The 22,792-nt window shown below is 41.2% G+C and overlaps 1 protein-coding gene across 5 annotated transcripts; it reads right to left on the bottom strand.

Moving 5' to 3' along the window:
• Positions 1 to 1,325: 1,325 nt before the first annotated feature.
• On the bottom strand, positions 1,326 to 22,561 carry LOC103433512 (uncharacterized). 5 transcript variants are annotated; one of them, XM_070824642.1, is made up of 4 exons: positions 22,369 to 22,561; positions 22,187 to 22,259; positions 21,856 to 21,956; positions 1,326 to 8,683 (listed from the first exon to the last, which is right to left on the bottom strand). In XM_070824642.1, the coding sequence occupies exon 4, from the start codon at positions 7,798 to 7,800 to the stop codon at positions 5,257 to 5,259; it is 2,544 nt and encodes an 847-aa protein (XP_070680743.1). In that variant the 5' UTR covers positions 7,801 to 8,683; positions 21,856 to 21,956; positions 22,187 to 22,259; positions 22,369 to 22,561; the 3' UTR covers positions 1,326 to 5,256. The 5 variants fall into 5 exon arrangements, 1 of the variants encoding a protein (XP_070680743.1); XR_011582718.1 differs by lacking the exon at positions 1,326 to 8,683 and adding an exon at positions 20,422 to 20,581; XR_011582717.1 differs by lacking the exon at positions 1,326 to 8,683 and adding an exon at positions 20,422 to 20,685.
• Between the last annotated feature and the right edge of the window lie 231 nt (positions 22,562 to 22,792).

The raw sequence follows: 22,792 nt of genomic DNA on the forward strand, positions 1-22,792 counted from the left end.
ATCGACTTTAGCTTGAAGAGCAACCCTATTTCCTTCATTCTTTTGTTGTTTCGCACTAGGTGCACGAGGGGTGTCATTCTGCGTGCTGTGGATTCCTTCGCTCCCCATGTTGGAAAGAGATGCCTGGTCAAAAGAGTGTACAAATGGTGGAAACCAGCTTGACAAAGCTAAAGAGAGTGGGAATAAGTGCGATTCCCACAGACGGCGCCAAATGTTAATGAAGAAAATCAGTGAGGATTTTGGTACAACAAAAAATGTTAAGTTTGTGACCTTCGCTAGATTGCTCCGGTCACTAGGGTGGAAAAGTATGTAAATGGATAGAGACTGGGAAGCAAACACAAGATGTACGTGGTTCACCCAGATTGGCTACGTCCACGGAGTAGATGAGTTCTCATTAATTATGAAGGGTTTACACAAGTACATAGGTTCTAGCTCTCCTTTACTGAGTACTAGTGAATGATTTAGTACAAATGACATTAGGAAATATTGTGAGAGAATGATCTCCTTTTATAGAAGAGAGTTTCTAGCTTTGTTCTGACATTGACACGTGTCGTGTTGTGATTGGCTTCTGATGTTGACACGTGTCGCGCTATGATTGGCTTCTAATGTCGACACGTGTCGCATTGTGATTGGCCTTCTGGTTGGAGGGAAACTCTTCCGGGTCCTTGACGGTATAACATTGACCGGTGCTCAGTAGTTTCGAGATTGGTCAAGTATGGTACAAACAAACATCACAAGGAAAATATGCATTAGGAAAACCTAACCTTCAAACCATGTATGTGGAAATTCATAAGTGATTGGTAAAATTACATAGGATTGTTAGCGGTGACGGCTAAACCCTAATCTTTCCCTAAATTGATTTTAATTTAAAAACATTTTTTTCCTTTCCTGCTTTTATTTTCAAACTTCTAAATTTCTGTTATTGTTAATTTAATATTTTCGAACTCAAAATTTCTCAAATCTTTGATAAAAATCTGTTTTAATAATTAATTAAGAGTTAGATTAATTACTGTGGATGCAAATTTCTTCCTCCTTGATCTTGGACAATTTTGCACCTACAAAACAATTAACACCTTAGGTTAAGGCCAAGAGCCTCACGCGCCCACGATGAATGGGAGGGCTTTGGCATAAGAACCTCCGATGCCAAAGTTAGAATTTAGAGAGAAAGAGTGTTTAGAGAATTTTGGGATTTTTGCCAAAGTGTTGGAATTAGCTTTTTGGTGAGAATGGGAGTATATTTATAGGGATAGGAGGTGGCTAGGGTTTTTAGGTTTAATTTAGGTTTAATTAGCCAATTTATTTGGCTATTAAACATAAGATGAATGTTTTGGTGGTTTTTGAATTTATTGGGTAATAAAAAGGAAGAAATGGTGAAAAAGGTAGAAAAAGTGATGGATTAGGTTTTGAAATGGGGATAGCCGGCCATGTGGTGTTTTAGGGTTGAATTGGATGTATTTTGTAGTTATTTGGATATAATGGATGGTTTAATTGACAATTAATGGGTTAATTAGGCAATAAACCCATTAATTAGCCAATTAACATAATTTAAAAGGAATGTGTTTGGGAATTACCTTGTAGAAAGGATTTGATGAGATGGACTTTGAATTGTTACCTATTTAGGGCAATTCTGTCTTGGTTGAAAGAGGGTTGCCCGCTGCTTGCGCGTAGGAACCTCGTTGTACTGCAAGGGTATTTTTGTCATTTTTGTCCAAAAATCCACGTGTCGCCCTGTGAATATTTTTGGCTCCACAAATGTCCCCACACCTGTTGGGCTGCTCGCAGAAAAGGGCAGCAGGTGTAGAGATCTTCTTGCTTTAGGAAACTTAGGACTGCTTCCTATTTTGATGTAGATTCTCTCTTTAATAGGAAATTAGATCCTTCTAGGAAAGGGAAATAAATTTCTCTCAAAGCCTATTTAAATCCACCTTAAGTGGGTTATTAAATCAACTTTGGAGAGCGATTTATTCTACCCTACAAGAGAGAGATAGCTTAGAGGATATTTGTTCCCCCTCCTCTAGCAATCTTCTACATCTTGCCCGTGCAAAGGACCGTCTTTCGTTGATTTCTTCGTCTTCTTCGTGGATAGTGCTACCGCGGGGCAGCCGTCGGGGTGGTGCGGCACGTCGGCTGGCATGGGCCAGGAGTCGACTCGGCATGGGCCGATGAGGTATTGTGGCAGGGACCACTGCTTTAAGCTGCTCGACTTGGCTAGAACCAAGGGCAGCTTGTGTGGCTGGGACCTCGGATTGTGGCACTGGGGCGCAGTGTTAGGCAAGTCACATGGCTCATGTCTTTTTAGGCTTTTGGACATGACTCGAGCTAGGCTGGTGATTGAGAGAAATGAAGAGGTTGCGAACCTCATGAACTGCTGGAATGTTGGGTTGAACTTCCCTGCTAGGTACCACGAATGACGTTGGCTACTTTAACTCTTTTCGTCAGGAGAAACGTGGGCTGTTCCCAAAAGATGAGGGGAATAGGATCAAAGCGGATGCACTGGCTCGTCCAATCACTGTTGTGGATCCTGCTGCAAGTGAAGGTGGGAAAATGGATCTTCTCTGCTTGCTCAAGAGATGCCGGCTGAGAAAAAACCAAAGACTTCTTTCGCTGCTCATGAGGGTCTGTTTGCTACCAAGAGGTATGTGATTGACATGACTTCTTCCAATGGGAAGAAATGTAAGGCTGCTAGATCTGAGCATGTGGCGTCTTCCATGTTGAGAATGGCTAGTACAATTGTGGATAAGATTTACTCAGCGTAAAGGTTTTATCATGCCCCCAGTGCCGAAGTCTGTACCAGGACGTTCTTTGGGAGCCAAGTCCGGTTCACCTTTGTAGAGACTTGCTATTATGAAGAGTGGTAAGGTGGACTCTGCTGCTAAAGTGGCGCCAAAGCCTGCTCCCTTTGTTGCTGAGATTGATTCGCCTCAGATTCAAGATCTTAAGCTTGCAATTTCTGAGTTTCGTTTCGCTACTTATGCTAAGAAGAGAGCGGATGAGCTGCAGCACGTCCGTGTTAGTCTACTTAAGAAGAATGAGCAACTGAAGGGTGAGAAGGATGGGCTTGAGGTTTTAAGACCTTCTCTATTTCTCCGGAAGACTTGCTTGCTTTTACTTTTAAGGCTTCCATTGGTGAAGTAGTTGGAGAAGTTAGTGCCCAGACTGGGGCAGCCAGGGGTGAAGCGTCGGATGATGCTGCTGCTAAGAGCGTTACGGCTGTTGAAGGTGTGGCGACCAAGTAGTCGTGGGATGTCCAAGCTGCTGTAGTGTAGTATTTTAGGTAGCCTTTAGGATTTTCTTTGTTTTTCCTTGTAGCTTTTGTTTTGCTTGAACTCCTTCGGCCTTTGCTAGTTGTTTATAAACATGTTTTCCTTCATTTTTCTTCATATTCACTTCTTTTGTTCATGCCCTAACCTTTAGACTTGATAGACCAGTGGCAGGCATGCTACTTTTTTATAAGCAGACAAACTCGCGTAGCCTATGCAGCCGTAGGTGTTGGTGTAGAACTTTGCAAAGTTGTTAGCCATAGGGTTGGCAGCCGGATGCCTTACTTACAGAAGCAGACAAGTCCGCGTAACCACTAGGCTGTTAACCTTGACTTTCTTCAATTCCGTAGGTTGCGTAGCAAGTATCACAACACTTTAGGACTTGGTGTAGGTTGTTCCGCGCTTGGCAGAGGTGAAGCTTATCAACTACGTAGCATGTCGGCAGTGGATAAAACTTCGTATATGCGCGCTAGCTTGTTTAACCGTTCACAAGAATGTGCGGTTGTATAAGTCTAGTGCGGCTTCACTGCTCGAAGGGCAAGCCGTAGGCAGTCTTCCGGAATCCGTAGGCTACCTTAGTGCACTCGGTAGCAGCTTTAGGATTCCAGGGCAGCCGTCCATCGGATGTACTGCGTAATGTGCCCTCTCCGTCTCTAGGGCCCGGTTCCCCACGGATTAGGCCAAGAGACCCAAAATCCTTCAGTTAGCTAAGCCTTGAAAAAGACCATTGTGGCTACTTCTAGGAATCCCGGCGCAAGCCATCGTGGATCTAGTTATACTAGGGCAGCCAGGCTCATCCACGTCTGGATATTCGGAGTGTAAAGTTTATCTTCCCGTCTTGGAGAGCTGACCCATATGGGTGTCGGAGAATTGGTTTACCCTCTCGCACTGGAGAGCATGGTTGGTCCCTCGGGGGGCGCAATTCCTGCGATGAGTCCCTAAGAAGGGCGCAGTCTTCTTTTGAAGTGCAGGAGTGATTAGTTGTTGTAAGCATGCAGCCAAGCCAAGTTGTGATTACTTCTAAATTCCTCATTGAAAAACGGGTGAAACGAACGAGAACTTTAGCTGTAAGGTAGGAACTGCATAACAACTGGATAGTCCTCAGCTTGTGAGGTGGTGCCCGTCGAGCTTATTGAGTCTTCGGGTTTTGATGTAGCGGGAGGTCACACATGGTACTTTTTCAGATTGTAGGTCATCCATTTATTTTCAATCTTTTTACCGCTTCATGGTGGTGAGGGTGTAATTACTCTTGCCCCTTACTCTGCTGATCTTGTACGGACCTTCCCAGATGGGATCCATCTTTTTGGAGCCTTCTCTGCTGGCAGTGATGAAGGCTTTTCTGCGTCGTCGACATGCAAATGCCAGAAGTCTCCATCGGGTGGAGTAGGCGCAGCTAGAGTGTGCTCGGCTACTTCTGAGGCATCGTTGGGCCGCTCTGTTGCGTCACCTAGGCTCGGCGTGAAGACGCAGTAGGGAGCTGTGGAGATGGGGCCATGTCATACGCAACAGGAGATGCTCAACTGCCGGTATTGGGCCACTCTAGAGTTGAATCATTGAGCAAGGGTCGGCTAGGGCCGTGTGATGCGCAGCAAGAAATGGTACTCAACTGCCGGTACATGTTGCTCCTATGTAGAATCTTTTAGGGTGACGAGGACAAAACTTGCTTTCGAGTGTGTCCTTCCAGTGTTGCGTTCGTCAGAAAACTTTACATCCGTCAGGGTCTACGCCTTTATCGTCGCGCGTCTGGATTGGGCAGAATAGTACGTCATTAGGATGATTGCATGCGTTTGAAAGTAAAACTTGTGCTTCTGGGTTGCAACAACTATCGCCAAAGTTAGCTTTTGAATTTTTAATAACATCGAGGAGAGCTTTTGAATTGTAGAATACAGGTAACTGTGGAATACAGGTAGTCGGGCCCCCATCTCTTCTCGCATGATGGTAGAGCTTATTGCTACTTTAGATACCGTCAAACATGTGAATAAGTCCTCCGCTGCTTCTAGGGAGGTGATGTCGGGTACTTCTTCAAGTCCTTGAATGTGCATTGGCGAGCCTCATCCCAAAGTGCATACTTCTCTGCCAAAGCAAAAGAGTCTGCCAGAGTTAGATCTTCTTTCATGATCAATTTTCTGAATAGCGGGTGGTCTGCTGGAAGTCCTTTTTGGAAGGCTGCTCTAGCTATTGAGTCGTTGCATCCTACTATTTTTGCCTTCTCTACTTTGAACATCCTCACATAGTCGCGAAGTGACTCCTTTGGGTTCTTCTTGACGTTGAACAAATGATCAGATTTCTTTTTGATCGAGCGATAAGATGAATATTTTTTGGTGAAAACCAAAGAAAGTTCGTAGAAATTCCGGATGGATTGTGGCGGCAGGGTGTAGAACCAATCTTGCGCCTCGCCTTGTAGAGTGGTGGCGAATATCTTGCACATAAGCTCATCGTTGTTTCGATAAAGGATCATTGCGCTTCGGTAGTGCTTTAAGTGTCTCTCCGGGTCTTTATCCCCTTTGAAAGATGTGAAATGTGGCATGCTGAACTCTCGTGGAGGCTCTGCCTGCTCGATCTCGTCCGTGAAGGGTGACCTGCTTATGTTGGTCATGTTCCATCGTAGTGCCTCGTCGGTGACCTCGTTGCGTTGGAAATCATGCAATCGCTTGGTCAAGAGTCTCTCTACTTCTTCCTGAATTTGCCTTTGTTGGGGCGGAGCTCTCGGCTGCCCACAGCCATAACTTGCTGGTCTAGACTGCTCTTCCATGTGTTTGGCTCGTCTACGCCGCAGATGCAGTGCATGTGGTGCGTTCCTAGCAGGCGAGCGAGTTCTTCGCAGGCTGCTGGTTGAACTTGAGCTGGATTGAGTGACTGCCTCTCTCCGTCTGTCGTGCTGCCTACTCTGATGTGAGGTGGATGATGCTCCTTGTGGGCTTAGCTGCGAATGAACACTTTGTCCGGAAGGTTGCTCATGTTGACTATCGGAGTGTGACCCCAACCGTGAATGTATGCTCATCCGTGGGCCTAGTCGAGAGTACACGTTCATCCGTGCGCTAAGACGGGAGTATACACTATCTCGGGGGCCCAATCGGGAATGTACACTGTCTGAACGTTCGGCTCGTGGCTGGTTGAATGGCTGCTTGCCGAGACGCTGCTGGAAAGGTTCATCTGCCCTTGTTCTACTTCGGGATACCTCGTCCGGGGCATGTTGGATCCCGATGCGTTGCAAAAGTTGATTCACCAAAGTTGTCTGTTGTGCAAGGGCGCTCGTCAACTCTATGACTTGTCGAGACAAGTGTTGTTCGCCATTTGGATTGGAAGAGCTTGGAAGGAATGCGCCTCCTTGGGCAGTGGAAATGTGGTAGACTCCGGGCGCGAGATTTGAATTGGGAAATGTCAAATCCGCGAAAAAATATGGTGAGAATGCCCCCGGCTCGATGGTAGGTCTGGATGGTTGAGATAGTCTTGGGTCGACTTGGGCTGCTTGGAAAGCCACTGGAGCATGATGAGCCGTGAGAGTGGGCTGCTCGTCGGGAGCAGGCTGGGTCACGAGAGCAGGCTGCTCGGCAGGAGCAGGTTGGGCCGTGAGAGTGGGCTGCTCGACGGAAGCAGGCTGAACCACGGGAGTGAGTTGCTCGTCGGGAGCAGGCTGGGTCACGAGAGCAGGCTGGGCCACAGGAGTGGGCTGCTCGACGGAAACAGGCTGGACCACGGGAGTGGGTTGCTCGTCGGGAGCAGGTTGGGTCACGAGAGCAGACTGCTTGGCAGGAGCAGGCTGGGCCACGGGAGTGGGCTGCTTGGCAGGAGTAGGCTGGGCCACCGGAGTGGGCTGCTTGACGAAAGCAGGCTGGGCCACGGGAGTGGGCTGCTCGTCGGGAGCAGGCTGGGTCACGAGAGCAGGCTGCTCGGCAGGAGCAGGTTGGGCCGTGAGAGTGGGTTGCTTGACAGGAGCAGGCTGGATCACGGGAGCAGGCTGCTCAATGCGCAGTGCATGTGAATGCGAGGCTTGGGCTTGGGTCCACGTAAACTTAGATGGCACGGCTTGGATCGTGGTCTTGGTACCGTGAGCCTTGGATGGCATGGCTCGGGCCGTGGTGAAGGCTCCATGGACCTCGCCACGAGTGGCTACCGAAGTAGCCACCGCGGTGGTTCCCATGGTGGCCGTGGTGAAGGCACCATGGACCTCGCCGCGGGTAGCTACCGAGGTAGCCACCACGGTGGTTCCCATGGTAGAAGCTTGTGGTGATGATGTCGCTCCCCTTATTGTCGCATTTTGCCTCACGGATCTCCGGGCCGTGGTGAAGGCTCCATGGACCTCGCCACGAGTGGCTACCGAAGTAGCCACCGAGGTGGTTCCCATGGTGGCCGTGGTGAAGGCACCATGGACCTCGCCGCGGGTGGCTATCGAGGTAGCCACCACGGTGGTTCCCATGGTGGAAGCTCGTGATGATGATGCCGCTCCCCTTATTGTCGCATTTAGCCTCACGGATCTCCGCAATCCCATTTCTTGAACATTAGAATTTTCACTTGTGGAATTTTCTAAATTTCTAGCCATTATATTTTGCTTATACGTTTTATCAAAGAACCTTTGCAAGTAAAAAATTCTAATAATAAGAACGTATGAAAAATATTCAAATGGACTAGAAAATAAAGAAAAAACCTTTTTGTGCGAGAGTCTTCTACGAGTATGAATTTCAACTCTCAATGAAAGCACCAATTTGTGGATGCAAATTTCTTCCTCCTTGATCTTGGACAATTTTGCACCTACAAAACAATTAACACCTTAGGTTAAGGCCAAGAGCCTCACGCGCCCACGATGAATGGGGGGGCTTTGGCATAAGAACCTCCGATGCCAAAGTTAGAATTTAGAGAGAAAGAGTGTTTAGAGAATTTTGGGATTTTTGCCAAAGTGTTGGAATTAGCTTTTTGGTGAGAATGGGAGTATATTTATAGGGATAGGAGGTGGCTAGGGTTTTTAGGTTTAATTTAGGTTTAATTAGCCAATTTATTTGGCTATTAAACATAAGATGAATGTTTTGGTGGTTTTTGAATTTATTGGGTAATAAAAAGGAAGAAATGGTGAAAAAGGTAGAAAAAAGTGATGGATTAGGTTTTAAAATGGGGATAGCCGGCCATGTGGTGTTTTAGGGTTGAATTGGATGTATTTTGTAGTTATTTGGATATAATGGATGGTTTAATTGACAATTAATGGATTAATTAGGCAATAAACCCATTAATTAGCCAATTAACATAATTTAAAAGGAATGTGTTTGGGAATTACCTTGTAGAAAGGATTTGATGAGATGGACTTTGAATTGTTACCTATTTAGGGCACTTCTGTCTTGGTTGAAAGAGGGTTGCCCGCTGCTTGCGCGTAGGAACCTCGTTGTACTGCAAGGGTATTTTTGTCATTTTTGTCCAAAAATCCACGTGTCGCCCTGTGAATATTTTTGGCTCCACAATTACGAATTAGTCAAACAATCTTCGGGAACAACGACCTTGCATGAGCAATTATACTACAACTAATTGTATTCTTGCAAGTATTTTCAATGATTTTAACTCTATTTGCGCAGGTACTAAAAATTATATCCAGGATATCTGCCAAAATTGAAAAGATAAGTGCTAATAGACCAAAAGCTTTTTCTTCGATAAAAGAGATCCTTAAACTCTATTTGTAAGCTCCCTCTATGTTAGAAATACGCGTGATTTGATCTTCTGAACATTAATCTTAATATAATATAAATAAAAATGTATAGATTCAGCATGCATATAAATTTAAATAAAATAACTAAGAATGACATGTCGGTCATGTGATGATTATCAACATTTAGAGATGGATGGTTTAATTCATCTGTATATTATACGAAGTGATTATTGAGGATTAGAGACTTAGTTGTTAACCTCGTTTTATTTGATTAATTAAGTAGCTTTTTCATTTACTTGGGACAAACAAAATAAACAAACAACAAACAAATCCCATGAAAAACAAAGACAAAACCAAATCATGGATGGATCATAAGACCATCTCTAATCATTGGCCTAAACCCCTGGGTTAGGTTGGATTTGGTTTTTTTTTTTTTTTTTGGGGGGGCGAGGAATAAAAGGGGAAAATAGGTTATAGGTCAGAGTTGGAGATGGTCTAAAGGATGGACCACACTTTCCTCCTATTAGTGGAAGGATAATGTTAAGGGCGGAGGGGCGGAATAAAAGGGGAAAATAGGTTATAGGCCAAGGTTGGAGATGGTCTAAAGGATGGACCACACTTTCCTCCTATTAAACCATCTCCAATGGTGGCTTATAACCTAAAATTCCTCTCCCCGCCCCCCCAAAACCCACTCCAACCCAAAACCTAAACTAAACCTAAAACTTAAAACCTAAAAAGAAGGCAAATATCAGCCACAATTTAGCCCACAAAATAAAATGGGACCCACGGGTGAGAGTGAAAAGTGGGCTGTGAAGCCCACACCCCAAAACCCAACTCGCCCCACGCGCCTCACGCGCCCTTTTGTTTCCTGCTGAAGGCCCACCCACGTGAGTTGGAAAAGTGGGCTGTATTTGTTACTGTAGCCTAACGGCTACTTGTGTTCATCCAAATGCCAATTTAATTGGACCGTTGGTTAATCCAACGGTCCACGTTCAACTTTTTTTTATATTTATATATTTATTGAATCTAACGGCTTAGATCGAATATAATCAAATCTAACAGTAAAAAAAAGATCTAATGGTCCAAATTTAAATCCAACGGCTAAAATAATTTAAAAAAAATATTTAACTTAAAATCCAACAGTAAATCATGATTTTCATGTATTGATTTAGTGATTTTTCAAAATTTATCGGAATTTAAATATTTTTAGGTTAAAATATTCATAAAATTAATTTAGGATAGTCTACATAATTTTTTTTTTAAAAAAAAGTTAATTTAAAAAAAAAAAAGCCTTAATTCATTCTTTGATAATCTGGGGCTAAAATTTTAGGCCAAAAGGGTTGGAGTAGAAAAGCTGTTTCTGGGATAAAACCTAAATTTTCTGGGCTAAATATTTTTAGGTTTTAGATCACCATTGGAGATGGTCTTAGTGGAAGGGTAATGTTAGGGGAGACTAAATTTGTAGACAAAATTTTATAAATTAAATGACATGAAAGTTGATAATTGGATTATTACTCAAACATTGATAAACGTGCTCATTTTTATTGGTGACACATCATTTAGTTTACAAATTTAGTCTACCTAAAATTATCCAATTCACAATTGGACGGTTACAACTTACACGTGCGACAACTAACACACACATAGGAAAACTTAATCATGGCCGACCAAGATCCTCATGTGCTAATCATAGTGGTTAAACATTTCATGACCAACTTGGTTTACAGAAGACTTCTCAAAGCATCTCCAATGCAAAGACTCAATTGTACCCATAATATTTTTTATATTTGTCATAAAGAGGTGATGTATTTATGTATGTTGGTTTTCTTGTTCAATGTAAAGACTCAAATTTTAAAACTCATTTTGAATTTTAAGATTTGAGTCTTTGCACTGGAGGAGAAAATATTGAACTCAAAACTCGTATTTAAGTTTTAACAATTTAGTTGTGCACTATAGATGATTGGACTCAATTCTTATTATTCTTGGTTGAGTAACATTTTTCCTAGTTGGCATGGGCGGCTTCACCTCCAACTCAAATATCATATTGAAACTCAAATTTGGGTCTCCATTTTGTTGGAGATTTATGTATGAGTTTTAGGTCTCCGGTGCATTGGAGAACATTTAGACTCGTATTTATACTGAAATGTAAGATTTGAGTCTAAATTTTTCGGTGCATTGGAAATGCTCAATGTACTTGAAATATAAGACAGTACACCACAACTTATAATTATAAATATAAAGTAGTACATTAAAAAGCAGTACATTAAAAAGCATCCTCTAAGGGGGAGAAAACTTATATGGATGACTACCGCCACATAGTGACAACCCCGACCAGAATATCCTTATAGGCACCGAAATTGAGGCATGCTGGCCGACACTTGGAAATTAACAAAGCCATGCAAACGACGTGTAAAAGTACAGATAAAATTAAAACCAAAGTCTAGAACCAATTTAAACTAGAAGTGATAGTGCGCAGTGTGGAATGAACCTTTATTACAAATGCATACAATGATTTACAGTTGATCCGGGCTAGAAACCGGGTCAACTGCTAAAACCAGAAACCCACCCCTTCCAGATTTATGGGACCTTCTATATATAGAAGGTTCAATTTAAAAAATCGTCTTTGCTTTTACAAGCTTATAACTTCTTCGTTACAACTCCAATACGCGAATGGTTTTTGCCTATGCCCTTGTAGGATCGAGCTCTATCCAACAATTCTTTGAGTGACCCGAAAAGGTCTATGAATCTTTAATGAAAAATCATGGAAAAACAAACTTTGTAACTGGTGATCTAAAATCCTCAAATTAAATTTTTTTACGAAATAAATTTGTGTACATACAAATTACGACATTTAAATTAATGAAATTCGGGGACGGTATTTCACATCTTCCCCCACCCCCATATAAAAATTTCATCCTCGAAATTTTCAGTACCTTACAAACTTCAAACCATTTCCCAAAATCAACAAACATCAATAACCAAGATTACATGAAAAGTCACTTTCAGTACGCACGAATTAATACGCTACATGCCAATTTTGTGGCACAATTCCCAACACTTAAAAGGTACAGCTACTAGAACCTGTAGCTGTAATACCACTAATGTAACATCCCACATCGTCCAGGGGAGTGGATCATGTAAGCCTTATATGTAAATTCTCATCTCAACCTAGCAGGAGGCCTTTTGGTAACTCACTGGCTTCGGGTTCCGTAGGAACTCCGAAGTTAAGCGAGTTCGCGCGAGAGCATTCCCAGGATGGGTGACCAGTGACCAACTGGGAAGTTCTCGTGTGAGTTCCCAGAAACAAAACCGTGAGGGCGTGGTCAAAGCCCAAAGCGGACAATATCGTGCTACGGTGGAGTCGAGCCCTTGGATGTGGTGGGAGCCCGGGCCGTGATGTGACAATTTGGTATCAGAGCCAATCCTTGGTTGGATGTGTGCCGACGAGGACGTCGGGCCCCTAAGGGGGGTGGATTGTAACATCTCACATCACCCAGGGGAGTGATCCTGTAAGCCTTATATGTATATTCCCATCTTTACCTAGCACGAGACCTTTTGTGAGTTCACTGGCTTCGGGTTCCATAGGAACTCCGAAGTTAAGCGAGTTCGCACGAGAGTACTCTCAGGATGGGTGACCCACTGGGAAGTTCTCGTGTGAGTTCCCAGAAACAAAACCGTGAGGGCGTGGTCGGGGCCCAAAGCGGACAATTTCGTGCTACGATGAAGTCGAGCCCGGGATGTGGTGGGGGCTCGGGCCGGGATGTGACAACTAAAAATTGTTATGCCCCGATCCCGAGATACGTTCAAGATCGACACGTGATTTCATCACGTACTTGTTCAACTATCATGACTAAAATCAAACCAATAGTCCATTAGCGTCCTAACTTTTCCTTTTATTTCATGGCTATATCTAACCATTGTGTTAGACTGCCTACCTAAGAAATGATCAAGTCATTTGTAGTTCGTGCATTCTATTAAGTTTCGAAATTTCTCATGCATCCACTAGCCATAAATATAAAGTTCCAAACCACTCCGAACATGCATGATGCACCAATATGTCATTTAATTAGTTACATACATCAGAATGTTTTCCATCACAAAACCACACTCAACAACATATAGTATGTCAATGAACCAACAATGCACAATATTAAACCTTAACCACATTGATCAACCAATCAAATCATAATCATTTACAAAACCATACTTAAAATCATAAACAACTCGCTGAATATCCTGAATGAGTCATACAGACATCCATTGTTCTTTCTTAATTGGTTCACAAAGATTCTCATCTTTCGTTCATAACATGCTGAAAACTAAGGCTACAGCGGTCAAAGCCTACAACTTCTATGTTTTCACATTCTAGACAGACTCAAAGAACTCGTAAAGATTTCTAAGGATCTAGTTCTAGATCATCTCAATGGAACAGAAAGGCAAGAGGGATTCAGACCACTCAATGGAATCCAGACGAAGTAGGGTATCCAGACCAGTCAACGGAACCCTAGTAGAACATGGTTTTTGACCATTTAACGGAACCGACAGAACACGATTCCAGACCACTCAACAGAACTAAGACGAAGCAGGGTATCGGGACCACTCAACAGAACCCTAGCAAACATGGTTCCAAACCACTTAACGGAACCAACAGAACACAATTTTGGACCACTCAACGGAATTGGGACGAAGCAGGATATTCGAACAACTCAACAGAACACCAACAAAACATGGTTTCGGACCACTCAACAGAACGGACAGAACATGATTCCGAACCACTCAATAGAATCGATTACTAAAATGTGTATGGTCTTCCAATACGGATTAACCATGCAAAACCAGTCATATACCACACTACTATGTGGTGCAGTCGCATCATACATTCTATAACTTACGTCAATTCATCATGATCACAATTTCAAGTGTATACACTATTGATTCTACTTAAATAACCAATATCTAGTCATACAAATATACGAGTTCTACGGAATAATTCTAATATGTTCTTCCACTTATCTTTTCATACTAGTAGTTGCACATTATCACTATTGTCATCCAGAAACTCAACAAACACATAAATCTCGCACTTGGACATAAACTGAAATACACATCCCTAATATGGTGCACGGACCAAGATATAGGCCCACTAATCTCTATTGGATCTCTAATAATGCTAATTACAGTAGTAATCTAATCTGGGAGATCCGTACATTGAATTTCCGATTCATAAATTCCTAAGATCCTCAAATATCACATATATCTATATACTATAATTTCGTGACAATCCAAAGGTCGGATCTTCGTCTACCACAAGGCCAAGTAGGGGTCATTTACGAAACTAGGAGTTAACAACAGCATCACATCAAACAGACATCAAAATTGGATTCAGGGTATTGAAATTAGTCTAGAAAAACAAGGTCGGGTCATTAACCCACGTGCCATTGCACGTTGCGATCTGCAGCCACAACTCATCCGAAATTCCAACTAATACCAAATAGTCTCAAAATACACCAAAATGAAGATCATGAAGAGGGGAGCAAGATTTATTCCTTCAATGGAGTCTAGTTTCGTCGATAAAACCCTGAAAAATGGCGATGAGTCGTCGGATAAACAAAAACTCATGAATATTGGTTCCACGTCACTGGAACTCCAAAAGCCTGAACCAGGTTTTTTTGTTTGGTTAATGATGAGTCAATTTGTGGTGGTGGTGGATGATGTCGAGATGAATAGGATGAGAGGAGATAGATAGTGGTGGTGGAGAGGTGACTCAACGTCGGAAATGGCAGAAAATTTGGCCTGAAAACGCTGCCAAGAACCGGGTTAGAGCACGGGTCGTGGAGGAGATCCTAAGTTAGAAACTGAGTCAACTGCTAGAACCTGAAACCCACGTTGGGACCTTATATATAGAAGGTCCAATTTACTAAATTGTCCCTGCCTTTACAAGCTTATAACTTCTTCATTACAATTCTGATTCGTGACCTTCATACGAGCTCTATCCAAAAATTCTTTGTGTGATCCCAAAAGGTCTATGAATCTTTAATGACTAATCACGGAAAAATAAACTTTGTAACTAGTGAACTATAATGCTAAGGAGACTCTCTTAAAGTGGGATTTCCCATGGACTTCCACCATATCATGTTTTAAGCACAATATTTTATAACGTTGACACGAGAATTATGCCCAAAATATAAGGTGGCGGAAAGTCTATGAGAAGTCTCACTTTTGAGAGAATCTCCTTGGCATTTTCCTTGAAGGTAAAAAAGCTAACAGCTAGAACCTACAGAGCTTCATTCACCTGGTGCAAGTTAGACAACCAAGCTGAAAATTCTATCATGCTCTAGTGCTTGACATGCATCATGCAATGGAGGGTCAAGTATATATCTTTCTTTTCTTCTTCTCTTTTTCGATATCAAACGGTCTAAAACACTAGTGCATAGTAGAAAAACACCAAATTGCATAGCAGAGTTTTCACTTTTTTGATAAAACAAGGTCCGCCTAATATCCAACGGCCTTTACCCATCACAATGGGCCAAACTTCCGATCCAACATCGGCTGCTTGATGCATCCGCCCCTCGGTCATAATTTCCAGTTCGACGTAGGAGAATTATGTGAAAACTTATGCCTTAGAAACATTTGCTTCATTAGGAGGGAATAGGTTACAATGTGTATGGTAATGGACCTTGTTCGGATATGGTTTTGGTAATTGAAGGCCCGCCCCTCTGTTTATTGATTAAAAATTTGGGCTTTTACTAATTTTCCGGTAGGCAAAGTTAAGGAGTTGGTGACTAAGTAAAAAGGAGTTGTTTGATGTGCTGGAAACTTGGAAGTAGCAGGTGTTTGGGTTAATATTTAAATATTGAGCTTGAATGAAGGAAAGTCCAAGAATGCTAAATTAAATGAAGACTTGCCCGAAGCCCAGCATCGAGTCCAGAAACAAACTAAAGCCTTTTCAGCCAAGACACAAGTCACGTGTCTATAACAGAAGTGACAAGTGATGGAGATCAACCTGCTATCAGCCAAAAAGCACTTTCTAGAGGCACTACATGTAAACAACTGATGACTCACTACCCTTAAAGAGCTTTCAGACAAGGGCAGAACTAAAAGCAGTCAGGCTAAATTGCCTATAAAAAGAAAGGCAAGCATCTGACACTCAAACACTTAAACACTTAAACAATCAAACAAACAAACATACAAACTCTGCTCTCAAGCCAGATTTGCATCCAAAAAGCTGAAATTAACCCAGATTCGATTCTTTTAGCAATAGTTTCCTTAGAAAAACTATCTTTTGTCTAGTATAAAAGCTCTGCTACCTTCCCAGTGTTGTAGTATCGATTCCCTCATGTAAACCTGTTTTCCATCCATCTCTTTTTAGCATACAACCTCTATAAACTCAAAGAGAAGTGACTGCAAGAGGTTCAACCATGCTAGACAAGGTGAAATCTTGCCCGAGTCTTTCTATTTGTCCTCTAAATTAGTAGATCTATTGCTTAATACGCTCTTCAGCATGTATTCAAGTTATTTCCACTTGTTTTCTATTTTAAAGAGTCCTATTTGCATATGGATCTGGTTAACTTAATAGATCTGCTTTCATTAAGAGCAACTTGGAACCAAGCAAATGACTTAAAGGGCTCTAAACTCCATCGAACATACAAGATCATGAACTAAAAGTCCTTGTTTACAAGGCAATGAAAAGAACTTAATGAAAACTTAACTCATCTGCGACAATCCTTTGATGACAAGAAGTTTGAGTAACTTGGGGCGCAAGTATTCAACTTAAAACACACTTGTTATACATCTGCTATACTGAGATAGCAGTGGCACACCTAGCACTTTGTTAATTTTGATTGCGAGCCTCAAGACCTACACCTAAGGCCCTACAAAGGCACATTTTAAAATTAACTTTATACTCTTCTTGTAGCACACCGACAAGTAAGAGCCCGACTACTAATCATCAAAGTGCCAATCCCTTGGGGAGCTATGCTGAGGTCCACAGGCCTTCTCCAGAGAAATCTTTGCCAGAACGGTAGGACAATTTCAAAGGTAATTAACAGAGGAGAATGTGAATTTGTTAATATAATCTAACTGGAAAAGTTAACCTTTTGAATGTCAATTTGTTAACTTATTTCATTAGATTTTGACTCTTATAATCTCTCCCTTTCTTCTTGCTATGTATTCGGTGATGGGGCTTGATTATGAATAATAGCAACCAATAAAATGATGGTTAAAAATAAAACGGTATACTTTCACAAACTCTTTACATGTAAGAAGCAGCTATCACTTGCAAATCACAGTCATATACGTAACAAAAAATATATATCGTGTTAAAAGGGTGGCAACTTTTCACTTAGGACTTGATGCAATCTTCTATTGACAAAATAACAGAGTGAACTGATGGTAAGAGTTTTAATGCAATTCTATTTCTAACAAGGGAGGGATACATATAATTGGTATCTTTCAACATTGGTCAGATACATGTACCACTAGACCAAAAGGTGAACCAAAAAGAAAGTTGATCAAAACTTAACTTCACCTTATTTTCTCTACATTAAAAACGTAACAAAGACAAATTACGTTTCTTTTTCTATGGAGATTGGTTGAAATTTCACTCACATTAAAGGTTATGATTCACGTGATACCATATTGTTGTTAAGTCCAAGGCTGATTTAGATATGTGCCAAAGGCTTCTTGACTCTAACCCTTTAGACAACTCTTTGTGAGCATAAGAAAAAAAATCCTTTATAATGCTCATGCTTCAACTTTGACTATGGAAGAAATCTTCTTGAGGCAAAAATCTAGAGTTCAATGGCTAAGGGCAGGGGATAGAAATTCTTCATTTTCTTCAAGTCTATATCGAAGAATAGAAGTAGGAATCGTTTGGTTTCTATTACTAGTATTGATGGATCTATTGTCAATTCGGAGGAGGAAGTCAAGCAGTAAGTTATCAATTTCTTTCAATCACTCCTTGGATGTTATGTTGGCGAGGACTCTTCTAGGCTTGATGGTTTGAACAGGCTAGTGTCCAATCCTTTGGATTATGTTCTTACTGATTCTCTTTGTGCTGATTTCACTCCGGATGACGTTAAGTCTATTTGCTTCTCTATGCATCCCAATAAGTCTCCTGGACCAGATGGCTTTAATGGTTTTTTTTTTCAAATAGCGTGGTCCGTCATTGGAAATGATGTCATCGATGCTGTTCAAGAATTTTTTCACTCAGGTCATCTTCTTAAGGAGTTCAATTCTACTATCATTACCCTTGTCCCCTAAGGTCTCTGTTCCTGCTACAATGAGAGATTTTAGACCTATATCTTGTTGCAACACGCTTTATAAAATTATAGCTAAGTCGGTGGCTAATCGGCTCAAGGAAGTTTTATCTCCTATGGTAAGTCTTAATCAATTGGCCTTTATTCCGGGAAGAAAAATTGGGGATAGTATCCTTCTCGCTCAAGAAATCCTTGGTGACTACCACGAAGTTGAGGGATCTCCAAGGTGTGCTCTGAAGGTTGACCTTATGAAAGCTTATGATACTGTGGAGTGGGATTTTATACTTTCTACTCTTGCTGCATTTGCTATCCCGCCTACAATGATTAATTGGATTAAGAGTTGCATCTCGTCTCCTATGTTCTCGATTGTTGTAAATGGTGAGCTTGTAGGTTACTTTGGGAGTATGCGTGGCCTTAGGCAAGGGGATCCATTGTCTCCCTACTTATTTGTCATTGCTATGGAGATGTTGTCCCATATTATTAATGTTAAAGTAAGATCCTCTACTCTTTTTCGGTTTCATTGGTGGTGTGAGATAATTGGGTTAACTCACCTTTGCTTTGCGGATGATATTCTTATGGTCTACTTTGAGGATGAAGAATTTACTCAGGTTCTCTATCAATCTCTATGCAATTTTCAATTGCTTTCCAGGTTAGCCTCTGGCGCCTCTAAGAGCCAAATTTTTTGCCGGTCCGTTACTTAGGAGTTCCACTAATCACTTCCAAGCTTAGGCTTTGTGATTGCTCTCATTTAATTGACAAGATTGAAGGATTACAAGCTGGGAGAATAATGTTCTCTCTTTTGCTGGGAGATTGCAACTCATCCAATTTGTGCTTTCCAGTATCCAAGTTTTTTGGTGCTCACATCTGATCCGCCCCAAAAAGTGCCTTTTAGATGTTGAGAGAAGACTCTGCTCTTTCTTATGGTCTGGTACTTGCTTAGGGCGTTATGCAGCTAAAGTGTCTTGGTCTGACATTTGTCTCCCTAAGGTTGAGGGGGGTCTTAGCTCAAAGTGATTACAATGTTAGAATAAAGCTCTTATGATCCGCCATATTTGGAGCTTAATTTCTTGTGCTTCTAATTTATGGTCTAATTGCGTGAAGGCTTATTTACTTCAAGGTAATTCGTTTTTGGATTGCCCCTTTTCCTTCTATTTGCTCTTGGAATTGGAGGAAATTCCTTCATCTCAGAGAGCTGGTTAGACTCATCTTCTTTCATGTCATTGGTGATGGGCACTCCACCTCTCTATGGTTTGACAATTGGCACCCACTCGGGTCCCTTAGCCTTAGATGGCCTTCTAGTATCAACGAGGAATCAAGGCTCCAACCAAATTCTTTGGTCAGAGAGATTATTGATGAGAATGGTTCTAGATGGAGGTGACCTTTTTCTTCCTCTAATGATTTATTGGAAATTCGAGTTTTTATGTTTCAGCTTTCTCCGAACCAGTTTAGGCATGATTATGTTACTTGGATGTTGCCACCCAATGGAAGCTACTCTACCTCATCCGCTTGGAATGCTATTAGGGAGTCCCATCCGAAGGTCCCATGGGTTGGTCTCTTGTGGTTTGGCACATGTCCCAAGGTGGAGCTTCATTCTTTGGCTAGCTATAAGAGGTAAGTTATCTACTATAGGTCGGGTAATGGTCTTTACCCCTCATGCCTCGCTTATTTGCTCTTTGCTTGACTGATAATGAGTCTCACAATCACTTGTTCTTTAAGTGTGTGTATAGTGCCAATAGTTGGTCTCATATGCTTTCTAAGTGTGGTTGTGATCCTCCTCCTTTGGATTGGCATGAGTTTATCATTTGGGCTGCTAATAATTGGACGAGTAAGTCGTTAGATATTAGCATTAAGAAGTTGTGCCTCCAAGTTGTTATCTATGTTTTTTGGAAAGAAAGGAATAACCGTAAATTTAGAAAGGAGCACCTCCACTCTGTTGCTGTCTTTAAAGCCATTGTGAACTCTATACGCTTACAGTTATGTTCTTTGCAGATTCCGCTTTCTACTGCAAATATTTCAAGAATGGAGAATTCCTATGTAGGTCTCCCTTTATGTTGGTTGTTAGGTTGGGTTGTTTCTGTTTTTTACAGCCTTCTGTTTTTTTGTTTGTGTGTAGCTTGGCCTTTGTTGCCATTGTTGTGTTGTAGTTTGTTGCTTCTTTTGTTCTCTTTTGATATAATCATTCAAGTCACCCAAAAAAAACACACAAACAACACCAAAGGAAAATGTTAACCTGAAGTAAAAAATCAAGACGCTTGAAAGACGAGGTCCTCAGGAATCAAGAATGCCTCCAAGGCCAAATTTGAAATTGAGTCACAAAAAGATCTGCAGTAGAATTTTCGGTAAAGTTTCAATAATCACTGAAAGGGCACTGCATGCTGTAGTTTGCAAAGTGAGGATATCCACATTGTATTGAGATCAAACTGTATTCACAGTGTCTGCAAGGTACCGCAATATGCATCCCAAACCAGCTCTCTCTGTCAGTTTTTCATGAATTCGAAGGCACTGGTCGCATGTGGGCCAGTCTCCAGTAGACAATCCTCTTTACAAGTACTTTCAATGAGAGAAACCCCCAAATTGTAAAATGTCCTAAACAATAGCATATACCAAAGATGGGGAAAAGAAAGGCAGGAGAACTTTTCTTATAGGAAAAAGGAAGAATAATAAAGATAACTTAGGAGAAAAACATCAAGAAATCGAAATCACAAACTTAGAAGAAAAAATATGCATAACTAATATTTTCTAAAACTTTGGGGTAGAATATTTGCATATATGACACTGCACCAAAGCCGTACACATAAAAAATGCTCTAATGACATCTTGGATAAGAAACGAAATAAGAAGAAACATACAAATGTTTCGTATATAGTGATATTCATAAGAACTATACTACATAAAATACATCCATGTTTCTACGTTGAAGCCTATTTTGATAGATTACTTTCTACACATTTGTGGAGCTTACAGAATAATGGAGCCTACATATTCATCGAGCCAATACTATGATTGCCCAAGAATGCAACTATTTGTTTCACACTAGATGGCAATCTCATTAGTGTGTTTAAGTGCCCAGTAAGACCATAAGGATTAGGCCTTGCCAGGAGGCAATGCTGTCCCGAACTTACAAGGGAATCATGTTCTATATTCCCAAAATCCCACACTAATCATACAAATTGGATTCCTTCAGGAATATAAGATACTCAACTGCCATATTTGATTCAAATAAATCTGTCTAAGGCCTGAACAATGGATAGTGAAGGCCACTGTTTCTTCGCACCCTAACAAAGCACAAGTCTCGGTAACTTGCCTATAATAACACCATCTAAAAAGATAAAGATACAGAATGCACGCAAAGAAAGAGCCAGACCTACGTAACCAGTCAAATTCAAGTTCGTTTCTATAAATCAAGATACTTACTTTGGTTCTCCGTTTGGGAAAATTCTCGACCAGTTTAACTGAGAACCCTCTAGTAGACTCATGTGTACTCTATATTTGGTTAAAGAACTTCCAATAGTTTTAAGCGCATTGAATCATGCAGCTACTACCAACCGTTAACGAGATCCGTGTTATATACAGAAAACAAAGATATACAAAACCACCTTCAAGCAAAACACAGTTCATTATCTATATAAATTTCAAATTTCAAATCAATAGATTACGTAAAATACTCGAATCCAAAATCAGATAGCATTCATAAGGTATAACTACTTACTTCATGAGAATGTCATATTACTCGGGATCCAAAGAAGAAAACATTGCATCCACATCGTTTATAGCCATGATAGCTGTATGCACCATTATCCAATTTGCAGACTGCAAAACTCAAAATAATAAATCTCATCACTTTCTTTCATTCCACACCAAACAGACCATTTGAATTATAATTAAACACAGGGGGACAATTCTGATTGGTACCCAAGAAAACCACTGGAAACACAATAAGAAAAGGAGAATAACGTTCTAAACTTGCAATTCAATTTCTATTCCATCGATTGATTTTCTCGGCAACCAAACAGAAGATTAGGAAAAGAGAAAAGATAAACCTTGCAGCGCTCGTCTTTGGTGTTGAGAGGCGAGCCTTCAAGAGCAGTTTTTAGAGCTTCGACTGTCTTGCACCTAGATGAAAAACGGATTAAACAGTTAAGGTTTTTGGGGAATTTTCAAATCATAAAGGGGTTTTACAGAAAATTGCATGTAAAAATGGGGAAAGGATTTGGAGTAATACTGTTTGAGTAAGCTCTCGATCTTTCGAGATTTTTGTTCGATTTTATTAGTTATGGCCTCTGCATTATCTGCTTCCACAAATTCCTCTGTTCCTGCCATTTCTCTCTCTCTCTCTCCCTCTCTCCCTCTGTTTCACTGTGATTTTCTCACCTGGTAATTGGAAAAGACCTGAGGAAACATATTCCCGAGAAAGTGACACGGCAGGTGGACCAAACTGTATATTGGGCTGGATCCTAGGTCGGCCCAAAGATAGCCTTCAATTCAGACCATTTGATTGTCTAAAGTTTTGTTAAATTAGTAAGGGTAAATTACAAAAAAAAAAAAAAAAAAACTATTTAGCTACCTAGTTTAATTTTTTTTTTTTATCTCCAATAACTCTCTTTATTTTATCAAATTTTAAATATTTTATTATTAACAATTCAAAC

Source organism: Malus domestica, chromosome 07, assembly GCF_042453785.1.
Source record: "Malus domestica chromosome 07, GDT2T_hap1".
In the NCBI taxonomy this organism is placed as follows: domain Eukaryota; kingdom Viridiplantae; phylum Streptophyta; class Magnoliopsida; order Rosales; family Rosaceae; genus Malus; species Malus domestica.